The sequence below is a fragment of the Anser anser genome, assembly GCF_964211835.1.
Source record: "Anser anser genome assembly, chromosome: 4".
NCBI classification, from domain to species: domain Eukaryota; kingdom Metazoa; phylum Chordata; class Aves; order Anseriformes; family Anatidae; genus Anser; species Anser anser.
This window is the reverse complement of record NC_139724.1, coordinates 73,116,463-73,137,104: the sequence shown is the minus strand read 5'-3', so window position 1 is coordinate 73,137,104 and position 20,642 is coordinate 73,116,463. Positions and strand designations below refer to the sequence as shown.

The 20,642-nt window shown below is 41.6% G+C and overlaps 1 protein-coding gene and 1 long non-coding RNA gene across 2 annotated transcripts in view; both read left to right on the top strand.

Moving 5' to 3' along the window:
* The window catches only part of EIF2AK3 (eukaryotic translation initiation factor 2 alpha kinase 3), a 42,581-nt gene that overhangs the window by 9,333 nt on the left and 12,606 nt on the right, over nt 1–20,642 (top strand). Inside the window, exons 3-11 of the mRNA XM_083834769.1 lie at nt 10,681–10,875; nt 12,815–12,945; nt 14,971–15,205; nt 15,474–15,636; nt 16,879–17,016; nt 17,538–17,660; nt 17,811–18,031; nt 18,374–18,486; nt 19,465–19,587. Coding sequence (XP_083690895.1) covers nt 10,681–10,875; nt 12,815–12,945; nt 14,971–15,205; nt 15,474–15,636; nt 16,879–17,016; nt 17,538–17,660; nt 17,811–18,031; nt 18,374–18,486; nt 19,465–19,587 — 1,442 coding nt within the window. The remainder of the gene's footprint in view (nt 1–10,680; nt 10,876–12,814; nt 12,946–14,970; nt 15,206–15,473; nt 15,637–16,878; nt 17,017–17,537; nt 17,661–17,810; nt 18,032–18,373; nt 18,487–19,464; nt 19,588–20,642) is intronic.
* Nucleotides 6,691–9,880, top strand: LOC310898967. Its single transcript, XR_014583881.1, has 2 exons — nt 6,691–7,670; nt 7,789–9,880. It is a non-coding gene; the product is annotated as an uncharacterized lncRNA (long non-coding RNA).

Sequence of the window (20,642 nt, the reverse complement as noted above, 5' to 3'; positions counted from 1 at the left end):
CTTATTTGAGGGGTTTGGGGACATGGGACAAAATGAGATGTCAGGTCCACCAGCCTGATATCTGTAGGAGTCATAGTGAACATGCCACAGTATACTGGAAAAAATGAAATAATTGAGTTATGTATTGTAAAATTCATCAGCATCCTTATTGCTCTAAAAGCTCTTAGCATAGCAGCTCAAAATAAGCTTTTCTACAGTCTTAGGAATCTGGGAGATCTGTTTTTGGACCGAAGTGGCAGTTCTTTGTGGGATAGCCCAGGATTATTATTTTCTTCCAGAGAAACGTGGAGATGCAGAGAAGTTTTATACTGAAGTCAGCTGAGAACTAATTGCACTGTAGGCAAAGAATCCATAGATATCTCAAGCCGTTTGTTCCTTTTTTGTCCTTTGGAGAGGACAGGGTGATGCTTAGGGCAGACGACTGGGGAAGACTTCAAAGTCTCCAAAGCTCTACTAGTTACAGGCTTTAGTTCACAATATAAATGTTTTGTTTTTCTTCATCTGCATCATAAACACTTTAAATTTTTCAATGTTTTGATTCTCCAAAAGAAATAGGAATTTCTGCAGTGAAGCGTCCAAACATCTGGGAATCCCTTTAAGGCATTATCTGCCTGGACTTCACTGTGCACTGGATAAAGCAACTGCTGCACCCAGTTGTGGCCAGAGAAGGGTCAAAAGGTGTCCTGGGTTGCTTTGGGAACACAGGAAGGAATTCAACAACTCTCAATTCTTTGGCCTCTTATATTTCAGGGCAGAAGAAATAGCAAAACCCACACTACAGGAGGTCAACATGCCCGCTGGGGATGTTGACTTGTGATTTCTGGGTTCTCTTTTATGTGCCCTCCCAGAGGTTAGGGGCGGGCAGATAATTTGTCTCATTGAAAGAGAAATCTTGTGACATCAGCTTCAGGAAAATCACACCCACCACTTAAGGCACCCCTGCAGCAGCACTTTAGCCTGAATAAAAACGAGGTTTTTGTTTGGCCCGTGGTTTTCTACTTTGGTTATTTTTTCAATTAAGTCATTGCCTGTAAATACCATCCAATGACAAGCTGAGATGTGGTTGCTTGCGGCATGGGTGGGGAGTACTTAGGACTGTCAGTCATACTTGTTCAAGTGCTTTCACTTCAAGGGTTATTACAGCAGCTTTTGACTACGGTGCTGAATATTAGGAATTTCTAGCAAACCTGTACAAATCTGTTCTGGCTCTCCCAGCAGTCACTGGTGAAAACAACTGGAGGTGCATCTCAGACTACACGCACACTGAGAAGATGCCTTTCTCTGTACTTCCTGGCTTTTTGCTTACAAACAAATGGGTCTGCCCTCTCACTAGGGTTAATTGTAACTTTATATGTATTTATGCATCTTAAAACAGCTGGCATGGGGACGCAGCAGCAGAAGCAGCCTGTTCTGCTTAGCACTTGGAAGAGTGCTTGCAGGAGCAAATGCTGGGTGGTGGGGTCAGACTCCCATAAGCATGGAATAAGAAGTTGGTTCTCTGTGCCTTAGTATGTAAAACTACAGCAAAATTTTACTCCAGAAAGCAAAGAATGTAAATGTTTTAAGTTTCTAGTGATGCTGCAAAATTGTTTTGCATCCCTACTGTGTTGCAACCAGTTGCAAATCCCCAAATCTTCACTTAGTTCAAGCAGGCAGAGTATTTAAATCAATGGACTTGGTATCGAGATGACTAATTTGGCAAAAACCTATTTCCTTGCAAGTGAAACAGTATAGTTTTAGTTGTTTGGAAGAGTTTATTAGTAGAGTTCCTTGTGTCCTGTAGCTCATCTTTACTTTTGTGCGCTGCTGGGACAGATGTAGGACCACCAGATGCTCTGAGAGCGGGAGGTATCGTTCCTCTAAAGGAGGGCTGGGGCGTAAGCCAGTTCTCCATCACAGAAGTTCTCTGTAATAGAAATGGAATTAAACTGTACTAAATGAAATACAAGATGCAGGGCCTGATAACAGTTTTGTTGAAGGTCGGAGGTGATCAATTTAAAACTGAGAATCCTGTGTGCTAAGAGATCCTGTGACAGGTTATCAGCTGCCATCTCAATTCCTCTGCAGGGGAAGGAAATGTGATCCCACGCTGCCTGAGGGCAGAGAGAGAGAGATTAAGAGTCTTAAATGGTCCTGGAAAAGCTCATAATGAATAAGGAGTGAGTGTCCAGAATTGTACTTCAAAGGAAGATAAATTCTAATTGCAATTGAGGCAGAGAAGGCTTATTAGGGCTATCAAGGGGAGCGGAGCCTGTGTTTTACAAGAAGAGAATGGACGCGACTGCTCTTTAACTACACAGATGTATTATGATTGCTGATGACTCAAACAGTTTTTTCTTTCTGTTGCTGGAAACATGCGAGGTGAGCTTGGCGATGAAGAGGGGCCATGCTTTGAGAACTTGGCTACCCGTGCATTTCTGAGTATAAACCTCTGCTTTCTGGGTGAGATTAAAAAAATGATTTATAGTTATCCTGAAAATACCTTTTTAATAAGGCCAGAAGCAGTGATCAGAATATCATTGGCAAGGGAGTAATTGGTTTTAAGTATCTGGATAGCTTGAAGTTGTGCTTTTGTAGAAAATCCAGCTGAACTTTTTAATGTGGAGTGGTAAGTCTGTGGGGAGGAGGACTCGGTGGTGGATACCTGAGCTGAGTTGGGGGGTTAATGTGATGCAGCATCGTGTTTTTTGCAGGGTGACAAATAAATCTGTTGCTTAGACAAGTGGCTGCATGCATTTATCAAAATGCCCGTTTTCAAAGACAATCATCGGAGTTTAATGACTCGTTCAATTAAAAAAAAAAACCAAACAGCTTCCTATAACTGCAGCTCGGTGGCTTTCTTGCTGACACTTAATGCAGTTAGCACTGATGAAGCTCTGATAAAGTGCTGACACGTGTCCTCTAACTCATTCTGTAACGATGTCGGGGGGGGGGGGGGGGGGGGGGGGGGGACAGCTTCCGTTACAGGGCACGTGGGGAGCTAGAATAACAAGTGTGTGGCTTGTGTGATAGCAGAGCGCTCAGCCCGGAGCATCACCGGCGATGCTCTTCCTCGAACAATGCCAGCAAAGTTTTCTCTGACAGAGGCACTCCGGGCTAATGGTTGTGGCCGACTTTCATCTGCCACGCTGGCAGACGTGGTCAAAATGCATTGGAGCAGAGCTTGGAAACGTCGTTCATCATCAGCTTGCTGTCCGTGTTGTTTAGTTGCCTTGATGGTAGCTGGTAATTTAATTACACATGGTACGCTGCATGTTTTGTGTTGTCTGTTAAATGCTTCTGGTGTTTACAGAGTTGGAAGTGGATCGGCTCTAGTAATGCCTAGACAAATACCCATTGCAGAACAGAGAATGGATGACTTAGATATGTGGAGCTTAGCTGCCCAAAATACAACACAGCGATTTATTCTGCCCTAAACCCGTTTTGAACTTGCAGCCTGTATCTCTGCCTGTACAAGAAAGGGCTTGTTTCAAGCACTAAGCATTTTAGGCAGTTTAGCAAATCATTCCTCTAGCAGCACGGCTGCTGACATCTCATTTCTGATTTTCATTTGGACTTTACCCTCTATCCACAGGTAACCCTATTAATCTTTCTGTCAGAGTCACTGCGTGTTTCGTGCTTTCTGTCCTCTAACCTCTCTGTGGTCTCTGCATCCTTGAACGAGGATACTGCATTTGCCATCTTGTCTTATCCTCCTGTATCGGGCTCTCTTTTCTTGTAGGACTTGCTCTGTGACTGCATTTTTCAAGACACAGGGACTTTGCGTCCTTACCTTTAAAAAAAAAAAAAAAACCCTGTGCAGGCAGGTTTGGGGAAGAAATGCACAGGGCCTGGCAAAGATAGACTTAAATCCTAAACCCCCGAAGTGATGTGGGTTGGTGTTTTTGCCCATTTTCCCCATCTCTTAAGAGAAGCATCTCACTTAGGTTCTTCCTAGTGGTCCTGTAGGAGCTTGTGTAGTCCTGCAAGATAGATTTGGGCCGAGGGGGAGTTAAAACATCTTAAAACATGGTAGCTAATGAGCTTCTGTACAGTGCCTGTTTCCGTAGGAGTGAGCTTTGGGGTAATTTTCACTTTCCTTACTGATCTTTTCCCAAATGTGCCCTTGGTTTCAGTGACCTCAGTGCTGGGCTCAGTAGCAGCGGCTCCAGCATGCCTTGGAAAGGACTGCTCTTCACTTCCAGAAGACTGAAGTCTTTTTCTTTTGAACAAAACTTGCTACGTTAAAGAGGGGGATGGAATAATGTCAAAATAAAGTCGTTCTTAAAGCACCATGCGTTTTTGATTATTAAGGAGAACAGTTTTAAAAAGTCTGTTGCCATGGCAGCGAGGCAGGCTGGCATCTCTGTAGTCAAAATCCCGAGTCTTGTTTGACTGTGATTAAAGTAACAGTGGTATTTTAGTTCGCTGGCCTTCTTCAGAAGGGGCTGTTTTGATCGCACAGCGAACGGCGTTGGGGAACTGATCCCTTTTGAAGCTGGGGCAGGCTGGTTAACACGCTGCGGTTGCTCTAGTTCCTCTGTTTCACCGCGTGGCTGCTCAAGGAAGGGCAGAGGACAGGGTAAGGCTAATTCTTCTAATGGCAAACGTGAGCCTAACATGATACCGTGCCCCTGATGCTGGCAAGGGGACTTTCATTCTCGAGCTGTTGTGGTGCGTAGTGTACAAGGCAACCAGGGTCCTGACACTTGATCAGGTTTTAAGGTCTGCAGTGTAGAATTGTGCCAGAGATGCCGACTGCAGTTGTTCAGTGAAGTTGTTGGAAGTGTTGCAGGTGTTGCTTTGAGGAAACAGGAAAAAGGAGTTTTCAAACAGGTTCTCTAGTGCTTGCCTAGGCACAGGATTACATCGCTTCAGCTCCATGGCTGTGCCTTGCACTCACCATTCATGATAAACACAGCCACAAAAGTTAAATTCATGACTTGTCCCAGTCTCTTCTAGCCAATGAAAAATGAAGTAGAAACTACCAGGTAGTGGAGTATGGTGGGATGGTGAAAGAAGAGCAAAGAGAAACTTCTTTCGTGCGGATCTTGGCGTGGACAGGAGCAGGGGCCAGGCTAGGACACTTAAAAATCCTGTGAATTCCTGTTTCTGGGTGAAAGTCATCCTGAGGTTCTAGAATCTCATGCAATGACTATTCCTTGGAAGGCTGGCATGCCTTTTCACTTTATCACAATCTGGCTGAGATAAAAACCTATTGCCTTGGCTTCTCTGCCATGCCAGCCTGGCCCAGGCTGTCCCTTCCCGTCAGAGAAGGCAGGCCATGTTCTGCTTCGGTAAACTGCGAAGCAGATACCAGTGCACCAGAAGTTCAAGGGAACACTTCTTTCAGTCCTGATCTCGAAGATGTTTTCAGCACGTACACTTGCTAACAAACAGGATGCAGGTAGGAGCAGGTACGTACCTGATAAACAACTGTCATGCTGAATCAGAAGTGTTCAGAGGTATTTACAAGAAAGTAAGTTTTTCATGACAAGACACTGACGACAGCCTGTCTGTAGGTATTTCCAGCTTCAGCTTCCTCATCGCCCTTGAGTACATCTCAGAAGGTCAGTTGACATATGACTGATGTGAATCATGGACTCCGTTTCAGTCAATTGTATTCTTCCTTGGCTAGTTAAACAGCAGTGTGTGCTCTGGAGAACTCTCTGCTCTTTTACCAATGCTTTAGGCAGTGGAATAATTTAACTGGGCAGCCTTTGTTTCCCAGAATATTGTGCTAGGGTCTTTGTTTTCTTCTTAAGGAGGTGTCAGTGGTGTGGACCTTGCAAAAAGTTTGCAGAGAAGTATGTCCTTATACTCTAGCTGATCCCTTCTTGCTAGTGTAATTTTCTTTTGAATAAGGTTTTCCTGTTGGTAAATACTACGTTGTCATCCTTGCAGTGTAGTACCCTGTGCTTCAGAACTTCTGCAGGTACCTGAAGGGAAAACAGGAGAATTAACCATCCTGAAATCCAAACTGAGGCAGAGAAATAGCCACTTATATTGGAAGAAAGCCATAAACCAGTGCAGCTGTGCAGATACTTTCCTGCATACATATTGAAAACAGGCAGACAATAAATCAGTTCAGACACCTAAGCTAGTAGCCTTCCCGTGTGTGTGTGACCTGAAAAACCTCTAAAAGTTTATGGTAGGGATATCTCTATACTGCTGCGATTTTTTTTAACGTGGAACAAAGTGATTACGTGCTCTTTCCCTGATTCGTTTGTGCAAACTCTTGTTTCCACCCTTTATAGTGAAGCTGCTATAATTGGCTCCTAATGTTGCCTAGACAAATCTTAAAGGGGCTTAGAGACAGTTCTCCCTGGGAAGCAGCTTTAAGAGCATACCCGATGTGGGCTTTGATCTTGTTTGTGATTACATCTACAATAAGATTACTGTAACAGACAAAAAAGGTACCCTTATCACATAAGATCATATAGGTTAGTCTTAGCTAATTAGTAACTGGAATAAAGCTTTTACAGGAGTGATATCTTATGATAAGAGTAAGTTTTGAAAACCACAAGCTGAAGCGTTAGAAAAACAAAGACCAAACACTTCCTATTCTAAGGAAAGTATTTTATTTCTGCTTAGCTATTTCCTTGGAGTTACTGGAAAGTCCAGCGCAGCTGAAAACAATATTAACTATTGTGGCATCATATCTTTTTCAGCTGTCTGCACGTGGGCATGCTTGATATTTCGTATGGTAAGGATCGGTAGGTATGGGAAGTGAATGTTAGGCTTACTGTTAAACAGCTCAGGGGAGCTTTTTGATCTCTGCTCACACGATGCTTTTTTTCCTCCCCCTACAACAAATCAGCAGCTTTCTTCCTGCACCGAAGCAACCTGTCGTGGACCCTCTCGTGCGGTGCCCTCCTTTCCAGCAAAGAGTCTAGACAGCAAATTCCCTGGTAGCGTATGCCATTTCGGATCGTTACGCCTTTTTGCTTTTTTGTCAAGGCTTTTTAGAAACTGCATTACCTCACCCGTCGGCCTGGAGATTGAGCAGCCAGCGCCGCTGATAGGCCTGCAGCACCCTGCGCCGAGCCAATGGAGAACTTCAGCTTCAAACTCTTTAATGAGCAAAAAAGAGCAGCGTCTCATTTAGGGCTCGCTAGTTAATGTAGGGCTTTTTTTTTTTAAGTGTTACTTCTGAAAGACAAGCCACTTAACAATTATGTGCCATATTGCTGACCGGTGAAGCTGAACAAATAGCTATTTACATTGACAGATCAGAGGAATGTGTAAGTGCATCGTGGTAACCTACATTTTCTGTGCCAAGAGATTTGCAGCTGACTGCCTGGGTGACTCACTCCTCGGATTAGCAGATGAGGTAATGCTGTAGAGATACGGGGTGATGTCATTCCTCTACCTGAGCTGCATGCCGATGCTGCTCGCTGCTACTTTCAAGGAAAGTCCCTTTGCTGCTTCTCAGGTGCTGGAGCTGCCGGACTCTGATAGGAATTGATGTTGTTGCTGTGCTTTAAAGCGCCGAAAACCACACTCGTAAAAGGCAATGAATGGCGTGTGTCCACAAATGCCTTTTTGTTACCTGTGTGCACCTGAAGTAGGCACATCTGCATGCCTGCCCCATTCTTCAACTACAAGAGAGCTATTTTAATTAGAGAGGAGCTTCGTGGCAATTAGGTACAGTCCCCTGCCAGAGCCACGTCCTGTAATCCCATTTACAGGTAGGTTCGTCTTAGAAGGGGAATTTGGTTTTGCCTCTGTTCCTCCAGTTGATGTGAAATACCCCACTTGTGGTGGTTACTAACTGAAATGCCTAGCTTACACTTAATCTGTTTTCAGTTTAGCCCCATGCATTCCTCCCCCAGCATTGTCCTTCAGCGCTACAGCCCTTCCTGCTGCCTGTGCTTGCCTTCCTGATGTGTTCACCGACAGCAGTTTTTTCTCAGCCTTCCCAATGTCACGCAGGATGTGCTGCTCCCAAGGCTGGGAGCAGGGGCAGGTGATCAGCAGAGCTAACCGGAGCAGTCTCATCTGTCGCCTGCAGCTGATGGGGACAGAGGCTGTATCAGATGAGCAGTTAGTGCCCCGCTCCTGGGAAGTCCTTGAAGATGTACAAGGCGTGACCCTGTTTGACTCACATTTTGGGAGCATACTTCCGTGGGGGGAATTTGGGTGTGGTGTTCCCAGAAAGGGCCAACATTTTGCCATATTCTGTAAGTTTTCCCAAAGATTTAGTGGTCAGGCCTTGGAGAGAAAGCTTTGGGACGAGGGAAACATCTCCAGTGGCATGTGTCTTGCTGTGACCAGAGCTCATTGCTACCCAAGAGCCTCCCTTGCTCCGCACCCACTACTTGGGTCTGCACCACAGCCTGGGCACCAAGGAGCCTGCTCAAATGCATGGCAAGGAGTGTGGTGCTCAGAGCGTGCTCAGCCCTTGCTGTTGTGGCTTCCAGAAAGCTTTTCTAAAAGCCAGAACCCACAAGTAGCTGTCTGGCTCCCAGCAGCACCCACGTAGCTTGCCCATGCTGTATGAATTCAGCTGGCTCGTAGCCCGGCAGAATTTCTTCTGGATCCAGCTGGAGGTCGGGCTCAGGTCCTTGCCGAACCACCTGCAGGAAGAAGCCTTACAGAGGATTTATTAACGCAAAGTAATCTGCACAGCCTCTGAGCTCTGACTGTAACTATTATGCATTTCTGATAGAATGTATTACAAAAAAACACTATCATATTGCTCTGTGTTGAATGTTTTAACTAAATACTCCAGCTTGGTTAAGGCTGCAAGTTTGGCGCCAACTTCTTTTGTTGTTGAACTATTTTCCATGATCTGTGCGTCTTTGTTCTGAAGATCACAAGGCTGCTCTTGAACGTGAACGTTTATGTAAACCTTGTTTGCTTTATTTTTCCACTAATCATGTGATTTCTACAAATGACCCTCTGCACAAATGTTTGCTTTTGTTGTTTTATTTCTGGAAGTGTGTGCATAGAGCCATGTGTATGTAGGTGTATAACCCCTCCACCCCCACGTGGGAGGCTGTGAGAGCTGTGATGCGCAAGAAATGCTGCATTACAATGTCTTTTCCTACATGTTTTGGCTTCTTTTGTTGTAAGGTAAATATCTGGGAAGGAAAGAACACTTCATTTAGCTTTGTAAAGAACTTTGTGGCTACTCAGGGGGTTGCTTTTGTTATCTCTTCAGTTACGTGTTGTGATCCTGAGAATAATTGTTTACTGTCAGTCATCGTGAGGCTTTCCAAAACCAGAAAGCATTGGTCTTGGATCCTTTAGGGACCCTAGATACAGTCACCAGCATTATCAGGTAATTCACCTGAAGTTTCTCCTTGAATCAGGTGTACCAAACACTGTAAGAGATTAGTCATGACATGCACACACTTACAGGACCTGACTTTCTCTCCCTGTTTGTGTGAATCTCAACTTTGCTCATGCCGTTTGCTCTTCTGTGACCCAGTGAAAATAACAAGTCTCATGCTGGAGACTTCAGTCATGCAGAAGATGTGGTTTCAGATCGTCACATAATGAGAAGATCTTTTGTATGGCTGATAAAAGATCTTCTGGATCTTTTGTGTGGCTGTGCAATACAAACCTGTGCCTTGCAGTCTGGCAGGAATACGTTCTTTTTTTTGAAGTGACTAATACATATTTACCAGACTTCAAATTATAATGTGTAAGGGATCTGGATTTAATGTAATTATGTTGTAAGGTATTGCCCAAATGGACAGAGGGTCTGAAAAAGCATTAACATCTTCCATGTTAATCCATATCCTCAAAAGCCAAGATCATATGGATTATAGTTTCTCACTGTTCATGATGGACACCGCCACCGTGGCTCCACGGTATTAGTTATGGTCTATGATGCTGATAATGAGTTCCTTAATAAGCCCCTTAGTACTCATTGACAATGACTCATCCTTCCGAGCGAGGATCTCCTTGAGAAATCTGTGTAATGGATGAAACTGTATCCTGGTGAAAAAATCTTGACCTATTGTGCCTTTTAAGGAAAAGCCAGAGAGTATTAAAGGAACTGTATATAAACAAAATAAAAAAAAAATTGGGGAGAAGCTTGATTGAGCTGTCTGAAAAGGCAAAAATGAAATGTGAGCTCTGATGTCAGTGATAATTGCTCTGTCAACTTTAAAGGAGGATGGATATTCTGGTGTAGCCATTAACTGCAAAAAAGTACACATACAGCCTCAGCTTTTATTTTACAACAAAATTCAGTCTTCTGACTTGGAGAGAATGGTTGGTTGTGTGTTTAGAAGTAAATCAGCTGCGGTGAGGGGTGGAAAAAGGTAGAACTTCACCTAAAATGCCACTGTCTTTAAACTTACCACCATCACAAATAATGTGCAGTGCCTGCTTCTCAACTAGTGACCGTTCAGTCTCTTCAAGAATGTTTCTCCCTTTATATTTGCTGCAGTTGGGATTGCCGTAGAGTCACAGAACGGTTTGGGTTGGAAGGGACCTTTAAAGCCCATCTAATTCCAGCCCCCTATGATGGGCAGGGACACCTCCCACTAGTGCAGGCTGCCCAAAGCCCCATCCAGCCTGGCCTTGAACAGGGATACGCAACTGTGAAGTAAGACGTTGGAATATAAAGTACTGTACTTGCTCATGCAATGCTTCCTTTTGTATTTGCCATCTGTATATGTTTTGCTAAAAATGTGTTTAAAAATGTGTTTAGATGGTAGCTAATGTTCTCTTGAATTCTTCTAGGTATTTGGGAATAAGATGATAATTCCTTCCTTGGATGGGGACCTTTTCCAGTGGGATCGGGATCGAGAGAGCATGGAGGCAGTTCCTTTCACAGTGGAATCTCTTCTCGAGTCTTCGTACAAGCTGGGCGAGGATGTTGTCTTAGTTGGGGGAAAGTCTTTAACAAGCTATGGGCTGAGCTCATACACAGGGAAGGTAAGAGCCTGAAAAGTTGCCTTGTCATCGTTTCTAGCACTGTGTTGCCAAAGGCTGCCCTTAAGATTTAAACTGCACTATGGTTCTAGTGTACAACTGCACAGCACAAAAAAGTAGAAGCTGAATTTCTTGGGAAACAGATGCAGCAGGCTGGAGTGGTGGTGATATGGCTGAGAGCATCACTGCAGTGTCCTTGTCTGTGAGCTTCTGCTCTGTCCCTTGTGCTTTAACGCTTGCCCCTGGCTGGGCCGATCCAACTAACCAGTTAACCCAGCACAAAACTAACCTGATAAAAAGTGAACGCTCTTCTGCTAGGTTAGCAAATCTAGTCAGCTCAGCGAGGGGTTGGGAGAGTGCCAGAACCAGCACAAAGGAACAGGGGGGTTGTGAGTGGAGGTGAGTGAGGAGGAGGGGAAAAAGAGAGAAAATGACCCTTTGCTGCTGAAATGGAAGAGTTCAGCTTTATTATATATCTATAGCTGTGCCTGAAGTAGACTTTGCAGTTCAGCTTAGTGAGTATCAAAGAGTTTTAGATGATGCATGTTTTTTTAACACTTCTAGATTTTAATCTTTTCACAACTTACAAGGGGTATCTGGTTGAAAACATTCAACATACATGAGCATTTGAGGTTTGTAGTTGCTGCCAGTAAGTGTGCTCCCTCCTAGAAGTTCCCCTTAACTTCGGCATATGAGTTTAAAACTTAATGTGAAAACTACTTGCTATCTGACTGGTTCAGAAAGTATTTTCCTCTGAAATCCACTGGTTGTATATTTAAAAAAAGCTAAAAGCGCAGGAGCTTATTACATTTGAGTTCTGGACTTTGACTTTCTTCTCTTCCACCTTTTATGTGAAATATTATTAAAACGTTTGTAGATACTTTATGTAGTGAAGAACAGATATTTGCTAAATCAGAAAAAGTGCACTTTTAAAATGTGTAAAAATAAAAATGATGTTTTTAAAATTTTAAACTTCCAGCGTTTGCTTTAAACAAAATCAGCTTGTGCATTTTGATCAGATATTGTCGTGCAGAAGACTTTTATTGTGTTGTGTATAGTGATCACTAATGATAAAGAGTCTAGATCCAAAGCAAGAGTTTATGAAATCATTTTGATTTGCACGCTGATAGCACAGGCACTGTACCAACAGACTGCTCGTCCCCCCACTGTTCAGGAAGTGGAAATTTCGGTTTTTGCTTTGATTCCAGGCTTATGCTTACAGTAGCAGAGGTGCTGCATGCAGGAAATAGTGCCTTACTTTTCCTCATTGAGAGTTTGGGTGGTATGTTGTCTTTGGCAATATGTCAATTCAGATTTCCTGAAAGTGTGTCCAACTTTTTTCAATATACAAATGCCAATATAATCCAAATTCTGTTGTGAGACTGGGACTATTACAAGGTGACTGTGAGTTAATAAGGTCCTTATCCCCTTTTATTAACTGAAAGATAAAGTTTATATTTTATATAAATCAATAGTACTTAATTTGAAGTTTATAATAGAGTTACGCTGAGGCAAATATGGCATGAACGCAGAATTATGCCAGGAGCCTACTTGTAGAAATTATTTATGTTCATAGACACAGTGGGAAAAGAGAACTACATTTTCTCTTGCAAGTAGAAGAACATACAAAGAACAGTCAAATATGTAACTATGTAATTATAATTTATGATATGAAATATGTATTTTTCAAGGGTATCCCAGACTGACTAAAGATGGCCCAAACTGTAGAATTCCTAGATTTTTTTGAAGGTTATAGTCCTGAAAAGCACTTAGGTTAAACCAGACGTATCAGGTTGAGCATCTAAAACCGGAGCTCCAAATCCCCTGTGAGCTGAAAGCTTTTCATAAGAATTGTTAGCTTTGAACATTCCTGTTTATTACTTCTTTTCAATTGAAGTTCTACAGATTTCCAAGCATGTGAGTCTCTTGCCTTCTCCCTTAGGTGAAGTACATCTGCTCGACTATGGGCTGTCGCCAGTGGGATGACGATGAAGCAGACCAGGAAGACACACTCCTCTTACGCCGAACCCAGAAAACAGTCCGTGCTGTTGGACCGCGCAGTGGCAATGAGAAGTAAGTGTGATCATTGCTCAGAAACAGTCTGACAGAGATAAGGTCAAATCCTTAAAGCATTACATATTAAAAACTTGTTTTTACTCTCATTGGAATAGGAATTGCGTAAGGGAGTTTGGACTGTTAACCGAGGGAATGCAACAGGCTTACTTAGCACCTAACCCCTTTGCTCCTCAATGCTTTTGAAAAATCTCTTTAACTTCAGTGTTATGGATCCTTAGAAAAAATACTTGCACATACTTATTCCCCCTAAATCAAATGAAAGTGACTTTTATTGTCCTTGTGTACATCAAAAGAGTCTCACTGCTCTACTGTGCACGGCAAATGTCACTTAGGTTTGTTCCAAGGTGTTTGTTGATTGGTACAGCAGGAAACAGCTTACAAGCCTTCTGTGACTTACTGGTTCGCTTCAGTTCTTTACCTACTCGTGGTAACTCTTGCTTTTTTGTTGTATTTGATGTATTTAGGTTTCTTTTTAAGTTGATTAAAAAAAGACTAAAGACATTTTAAAAAGCCTTATTCTTAAGTCTCCTTTAATTTCGTAACATAGGTGTTCTGATCTCTGCAAGCTGTAAGAAGTGGTTCAGTCTCTGACTTCCCTAATGCCGTCACACAGGTTTTTATACGTTAGCATTTCTATAAAAATAGACACGCATTGGACAAAAAGGCAACAAAAGCCAACAACAAAAACCCACCTTCCTTAAGTACAGGTTTAAAAGGCTGGTTATATATCCATAGATAAAATAACTGCCCAACCATTCAGAGGAAGACTAGTCATTCTCTGTTCACCTGCTCCCTCTTCTGTTTGCAGCAGGATTTGACACGTGTCTGTAGTCTCAGATAAGCTAATTAGAACTCAAATAGATTAGCAGGTGAGAAGTCTTAAAAGAGTTAAAAGATCTTGGATTCTGTGATTCTTGGGGACTGATATTGGTGGGAAGGGGTATGTCACAAAAACATGCTTTTCTTTCCTACAAGTCTTTCGGAAACATACCATGGTACTTTGTGTACCTGAATTCTTCTTTATAGGCAGAAATAGAGATGCTTTCCTGGTGACACAGTATTGCTGCTGTGGAGTTCACAGGATAGCTCTGTATTTTTAATCCAAAGAAAGAGAAGCTTTTAATAAACAAAGTTCAACTTATTATATAAAATATGCTCAACTTTTACCATAGTGGTGTAATTTTTTAAGGAGACATTTTGACTCCTGGTTGGTCCTAGGGAACTTTGGGTACCTAAGCATATTGTTAAGAAGTATATTCCCTCTTGTTGCTGTTCAAGACACAAATTTACTGTTGTTTCCCCTCTGTATCTTTCTACAGCATTGGGCTGTATGGTGGAAATAAGAATTCATCAAAATAATTCAGTTTCTGCCCTGATTTTTTGGTTTATAGAAGTTAAAGAGCCTTTGGCTATGCAAGACAACTGTTCTTTATACAGTCATACTTGTTTGAGAGTATGTTAACCTGGGACATGAGGAATCCTGGTTTCATTGAAGTGCCTGTCAAAGAAATCCTCTGTTAAGTCTTGTGTGGGGGATTAAAAGAAAAGAACAACAACAAATCATCATCCTTCTACCAGCTCAAAAGCCATAAACCTCAAAATATGCTTTATTAATGAAGTGTGTCTTATGTAGAATGCTGCTTCCTAAATGCTTGTTGCTTTCATCAGCTATGTAATGTTTTCCTACCTAAACAGACCTAGCTGTATTCCTTGATGTTTTTTTTTTTTAACTGCCCTCTCCATATGCTAAACTTTTAATGCCATTGCCCCTACTTCCCCAGCTGTTTTCTCAACTCGACATCGTGTTGGAAAATAAGATTTCTCTGCTTTGTATTCTGGATATAGCTAGAGATCTAGTGCTTCCTCTCTTGGTAAACCTGTGGTCATCTGGCAATCTGAGGGTTTACTATGAAAATGTGGGCCAAATTTAGGTAATTCAGCATAATCTTCTGGATGGAGGGCTTTGGGATTTACTTGGAATATATAATATAGTTTCTACAAAGTGTTTTTTCTTTCTTTTAGGTGGAATTTCAGTGTTGGCCACTTTGAGCTGCACTACGTCCCAGATATGGAAAACAGAGCAGGATACATTGAGAGCAATTTTAAATTACATCTGAACAAAGAAGAAACAAAAATAATTTCAGACGTGGATGAGCAGGAGGCTATGATGAAAGATACAGTGATAAAAGTCTCAGTAGCTGACTGGAAGGTTATGGCTTTTAACAAACGAGGAGGACATCTGGAATGGGAATACCAGGTAGGGGAAAAGATGGAATATTAAATGTTAGAAACATAGAGGCTTTATGGCATCATAGATGATGTCTTTCATCTTGAGTTCCAGGTGCTGTCATCTTAAAAAAAAAAAAAAAAAAAAAGAGCACACATCTGTTTGTAACTTGTTTAAGTGAAGCTCTGTCTTTGAGCTGTTACGTCTGTTACAAAAACTAAACCAAGGAATCTAAGCACATTATAATAACACCTAGTTAATATAACATTAATTTTCCAGTTACCTCTCTCTTCTTCAGTTTTGCACTCCAATCGCTTCTGCGTGGCTGGTTAAAGATGGTAAGGTGATTCCAATCAGTCTGTTTGATGACACAAGTTACACCACGAACAATGAAGTGCTAGAAGATGAAGAGGACCTTGTGGAAGCCGCAAGAGGGGCCACAGAATCCAGTGTATATTTGGGTGAGACACTGGCTCTGAGCACTTTGTTGTAAACATTATCCTTTTCTTTCTGCTTTTAGCAAAGCAGATCTTTCCATATTGGTAGAGTACACTCAAGAGGAGCTATAACGTGTGCAGTCTGGTACTCTAATATAAAGTACTGTCTATAAAGCCCCAAAATAGAGGTTTTACTAATGTATATATCCCAGAAAAACAAATTCTCTTGATTTAAAAAGCTTCAAAAAAACAGATCTCTGTTCTCAGCCCTTCCTAACCTGCTCTGGTCACCTTTACTGTTGTCATTTGAAGTCAGATTTCTGTGTACCCATCCCATAAATTCTGTCAGTTACGGAAGGCATACGTTACCTTCTGTAGAAGGTAAGGTGTACCAGAAGGTATGGTATAGCTTTGGCTCTGGTAGAATCCATTTCTATGACTCTCTGGCCTGAAGTGGTAGTTAAATGATGTTTCGGTTTTGAAAAAGAAAAAAGTTCTAAAATCAAATCTTTTCCATTTTGATTCTGAAATGTTCACCACTTTTATAGGTGTAGTACTATGGGGATGACTGCAGTTCTTGAAACTTTCAAAGATAAGCTCATAGTTAGCAAGGCAGCCTTGTTGCTCAGAAAGCAGTAAGAAGTATCTCCCTCTAGCCCCCTAATTTGTCACATTCATTTCTTCCTCTGCAGTGATTACGGTAACTTACTATGAAGAAATTTCAGTTAAGTTTTTCTGTGACTGAGTTCTCATCCAGCTGCCAGTATTCATATGATGTGAATTCTGACAACTAGAAATAGTGTCCCCAGGTCCTTCCTCTCAGCTGTCTGTCTCTGGGAGGCAGATGTGCTTTGTTTTTTTCGAAGCCCTTAGCGTTTTTCTCTGAGTCTTTACACCTTTCCTGTTAGTGGTTACACAGATTTTTTTCTACCCTTCTTGTTAACAGCTGCTGAAGAGTTGTGTGTACCAGCATGCAGCTGTAAGATGTTTGAAGGAAGCCTTACTTATGCAAAGCCCAAGGTGCTTTATAACTCTTCAGAATTTGTGGTATTTTTATGAAGCCCCAGCTACCCAGGCGTTCTAGTCTCTTGCTTTTCCAGAGGAAAAAAGAGCATATACTACTTGAATTCAGTCAGAGTCAATATCTCAGATTCTCAGAATATCAAGTATTTTCCAGAATATTTTCAGTCGTACATCTTACCTGGATGATTTTAGGCTGGGGATGAAGAAAACTAAGTTTAATATGCTCTCTGATTTGTTACACAGGTATGTACAGAGGCCAGCTGTATCTTCAGTCATCAGTCAGAATTTCTGAAAAATTCCCAACCAACCCGAAGGCTCTGGGATCCAGGAATGATAATGCAATTATTCCCCTTCCCAAAATCAAATGGAAACCTTTAATCCGTAAGTAACAATCCAGAGTTTCATTTATTGTCTTAGCTCTGAAAAGACAGAGCATCTTTCTGATTTATATTATGTACCAAACTAGTCTAATAGCTCCTGAACTAGTTTACAGCTGGAAACACCTTTGTGCTCTTAGTTCTTTATTTTTTTAATTACATGTTTAAATTGCAAATGGCTTTTACTTTTTAACTTTTACTTTTGAACTTCATTGGGTCGTTTTAAGTGATGAAATGTTGGTCTTCTAAACCATTTTTTTCTACTAAAAGAGGAAGCTTGTTATTTTAGTGACCCAAATGAGTTAATTGGCTTGTCAAAAATAGTATTTTGGCTGGTGAATGGTGTTAAGTAATGGTTACCTCTTAACGATTACCTTGTGAAAGTTTTTGTTAGTTTTGGTTGTTACAGTCTGGTCCAACAATCTGATATTTTCTAAGATAATACAGTTGGAGTTCTCATGAAAGTCATCTATGAGTAGACTGATTTATAATAGTTCAGCTCAAAGTTGTCTCTTCTGTGCTTAGATTCTCCATCCAGGACTCCAGTGTTGGTGGGGTCTGACGAATTTGACAAGTGTCTGAGCAATGACAAGTACTCTCATGAAGAATACAGTAATGGAGCACTTTCGGTTCTACAGTATCCATATGGTAGGTGGAGTTCCAAGTTTTGAAGTGTTTCAAAACAAAGTGTGTGAATGAAACCACCCGGTGTCTGTTGAACGAACCTATTAACGAGAAGACTGTTACATTTATTCGTAAGCAAGTACGAAGCGTGCCCTCTTTGTCTTTTATACACAGATAATGGTTATTATTTACCCTACTACAAAAGAGAAAGGAGTAAACGGAGCACCCAGATCACCGTCAGATTTTTTGATGATATGAATTACAAGAACATTCGCAAAAAAGATCCTGTCCTTCTACTTCACTGGTGGAAAGAAATTGTTGGCACCATCATATTTTGCATTGTGGCCACAACTTTCATTGTACGCAAACTCTTCCATCCCCATCCTTACAGCAGAGTAAGTATTCTTTTTGCTGAATCCTAAATACAGAAAGTATTATTCTAGCTTTTTCTTTTGGTTTCGAGTCTGCAGTGAGTAGTGTTAATAAGTTAATACCTTACAAGATAACATAGCCTAAATGTGTTATTTAATCAATCTGTGAAGGCTGTCAGCTGCAGCGTGCAACTTACTTAACTGCTTCAGCAAACAAATTAGATTGCTTCAACCACATCTGATGTCTTCAGAGATGTTCACACTGGAATTATTTAATGCTATATCTAAGGGTACAAACTGGTCTCAAGTGCTAGGACTTGAACTGTTTTTTTTGTTGTTCATTCTTCTTTTGGTCACCCATGTTAGCTGCGGAAGGAATCTGAAACGCAGTGCCAGACTGATAGTAAGTACGAGCCCGCTTGCGGAGATGTTAAGGACACCAGCTGGAGTGATGTCAAGAGCTCTGGATATGTATCCAGGTGAGCTCAGCTCAATGCAACATGTACGGAGTTGTTAATCGGTATGACATTTGATATTGTGTGGAGAAAAGAGTTGGTGTTCACTAGCTCTTACCTATCCTCAGACCACTCGGGATAATCAGAAAGAATCCTGTCATCCCTTTATTGATGGCAGACTGCTCTTACGATTAGTCTAAGCAATCCCTGAGAGCCTACGTGGTACCTGTGCTTGGGATTGTTGGTCATCTATTTACTGTGGATATATGAAATAGAGGATTGATTTTTAAGGTTCTTAATCTGTGTTCACTCCCTCTGATTCTGTGCTTGTGGTTTAAAGTAGAGTAAGGGAATTGTGAATGGAAACATGTTTTATATACTCTACAGAATAGGAGTTTATTTGGAACAAACCTTTGTTATTATGAAGGAGTTAGTTAAAACTGAAGGGTGTATAGGGGCATATCACTGGTATTCTGGAGAAAAATGTGAATGTAGCCCACTGAAAATAGGAACTGGAACATTTAAGATGAGGAAGAATAAGAAAGGTGAGATTTAAGAACTGTGTTTCAGAATAGATGCTTGGAAGGGCTAGTCACAAAAATACTTAATTGGGGTTAAAGGCAAATCATGATTTAGACAATACTTGGCTGTCACTGCCTCATTTGGGCATAGGAACTTAAGTTAAATATCCGTGATCCAGTGTACATCGAACCTGATACTCTGAAACTTCTTCAGTTTTTCATGTGCATGTGTAAGGGGTCTTGCCAAGGTTAATAACACCTGTCTGTTTCCTAAGTAGGTAACCGTCTGATTGCCTCAGTGGATGGGTCAACAGAGGGAAAAAAGGGGGGAAATGCTTGAAGTCATTCAGCATGTATTACCTGCACCAAAGTTACTTATACTTTCACAAATGATTTTTTTTTTTAACTATCCGTGCTAATGCATTTTTCTCCTTTATCCTCCATCCGTTCTTCTCTGCCTTTCTCACACTTTTCCTCCCAGATACCTGACAGATTTTGAGCCAATTCAGTGTCTGGGTCGTGGGGGCTTTGGAGTTGTTTTTGAAGCCAGAAATAAAGTGGATGACTGCAACTATGCTATCAAGAGGATCCGTTTACCTAACAGGTACTGAATGAGTGTGAGATACAGAAAAAGACATGAATGGTGGGATCCTGTGCTGAACCATCTGCTCCTGAACTGACTTCCCAGATACTGCATCAGGATGAATGACTTATTTTTTTTAATGGGGGGCTGACTTAATTTTGGCATCGAGAATTTGGCACGTCCTCACAGCAGAAGGGTGACCTGCTTGGCTAAACTAGTAACATAGCAGGGCCCTTGCGAGGGTGCTGCAGCTACATGGGAACTCCTTTGATTTCCTTGATGAAATGAGCCTTTGATAACAGCACTAGTTATTTGTAGCACTGTTAATTTGCTTTTCTCCTTCCTCTCCTTACCTTTCCTATTCCACCCTTTCTCTTTTTCCCTCTCCGGCCTTTTTGACTCCGTTTGTCCATTTGTTTCGTTTTCTGGTCCCACAACCCCTACCTTTTCTTTCAGTCATAGGTGGTCAAGCCTTGCTGCTGAATTACCCTACACAGAACTTGCAGCACTTCCTTTTAGTGGGAGATGGGAGACACTACTTCTGGAAATCTCAAGTTAGAACAGCAACAGGCAGGCCAGTAGAGGGAGGGGGTAAAGCAATGAAATCTAGAGTTACTTATTTTCGAATGTGTTAAATAAGCGTGACTATTTAAGATTAAGGGTTTTGGTTGGAGACTTAAGGTAGCCTGAATTATTTTCCAAGCATACCTAAATCCATTAAATAAAACCATCAGAATTCATTTGATGGAGTTACGCTCTTATGAAGAGAGTTTATGTACTTCAGTAGATAGCAGGCTATCTCCATTCTACAGATAGGAAAACAGGTAGTCTTCACGTTTTGCCAATTAAAAAAGAAACACTAAGCTATTTCTGTCTGCCTTTTGTGCCAGTGTCTTCTACATCCCTGTAGAATGTAGCTGTTTAGTGGACTTTTCTGCCCTTGTAAATAGCTGAGAGCAAGATGAACCTTTTCTTCTCAATTTTGCTGCCGGTAACTATTTGAAAAGAGGTGACTAAATGCTTAACTATTATGAGTGCATACTGCCTCCCCGTGCTCCTAACCGGAAGGAGTTCTT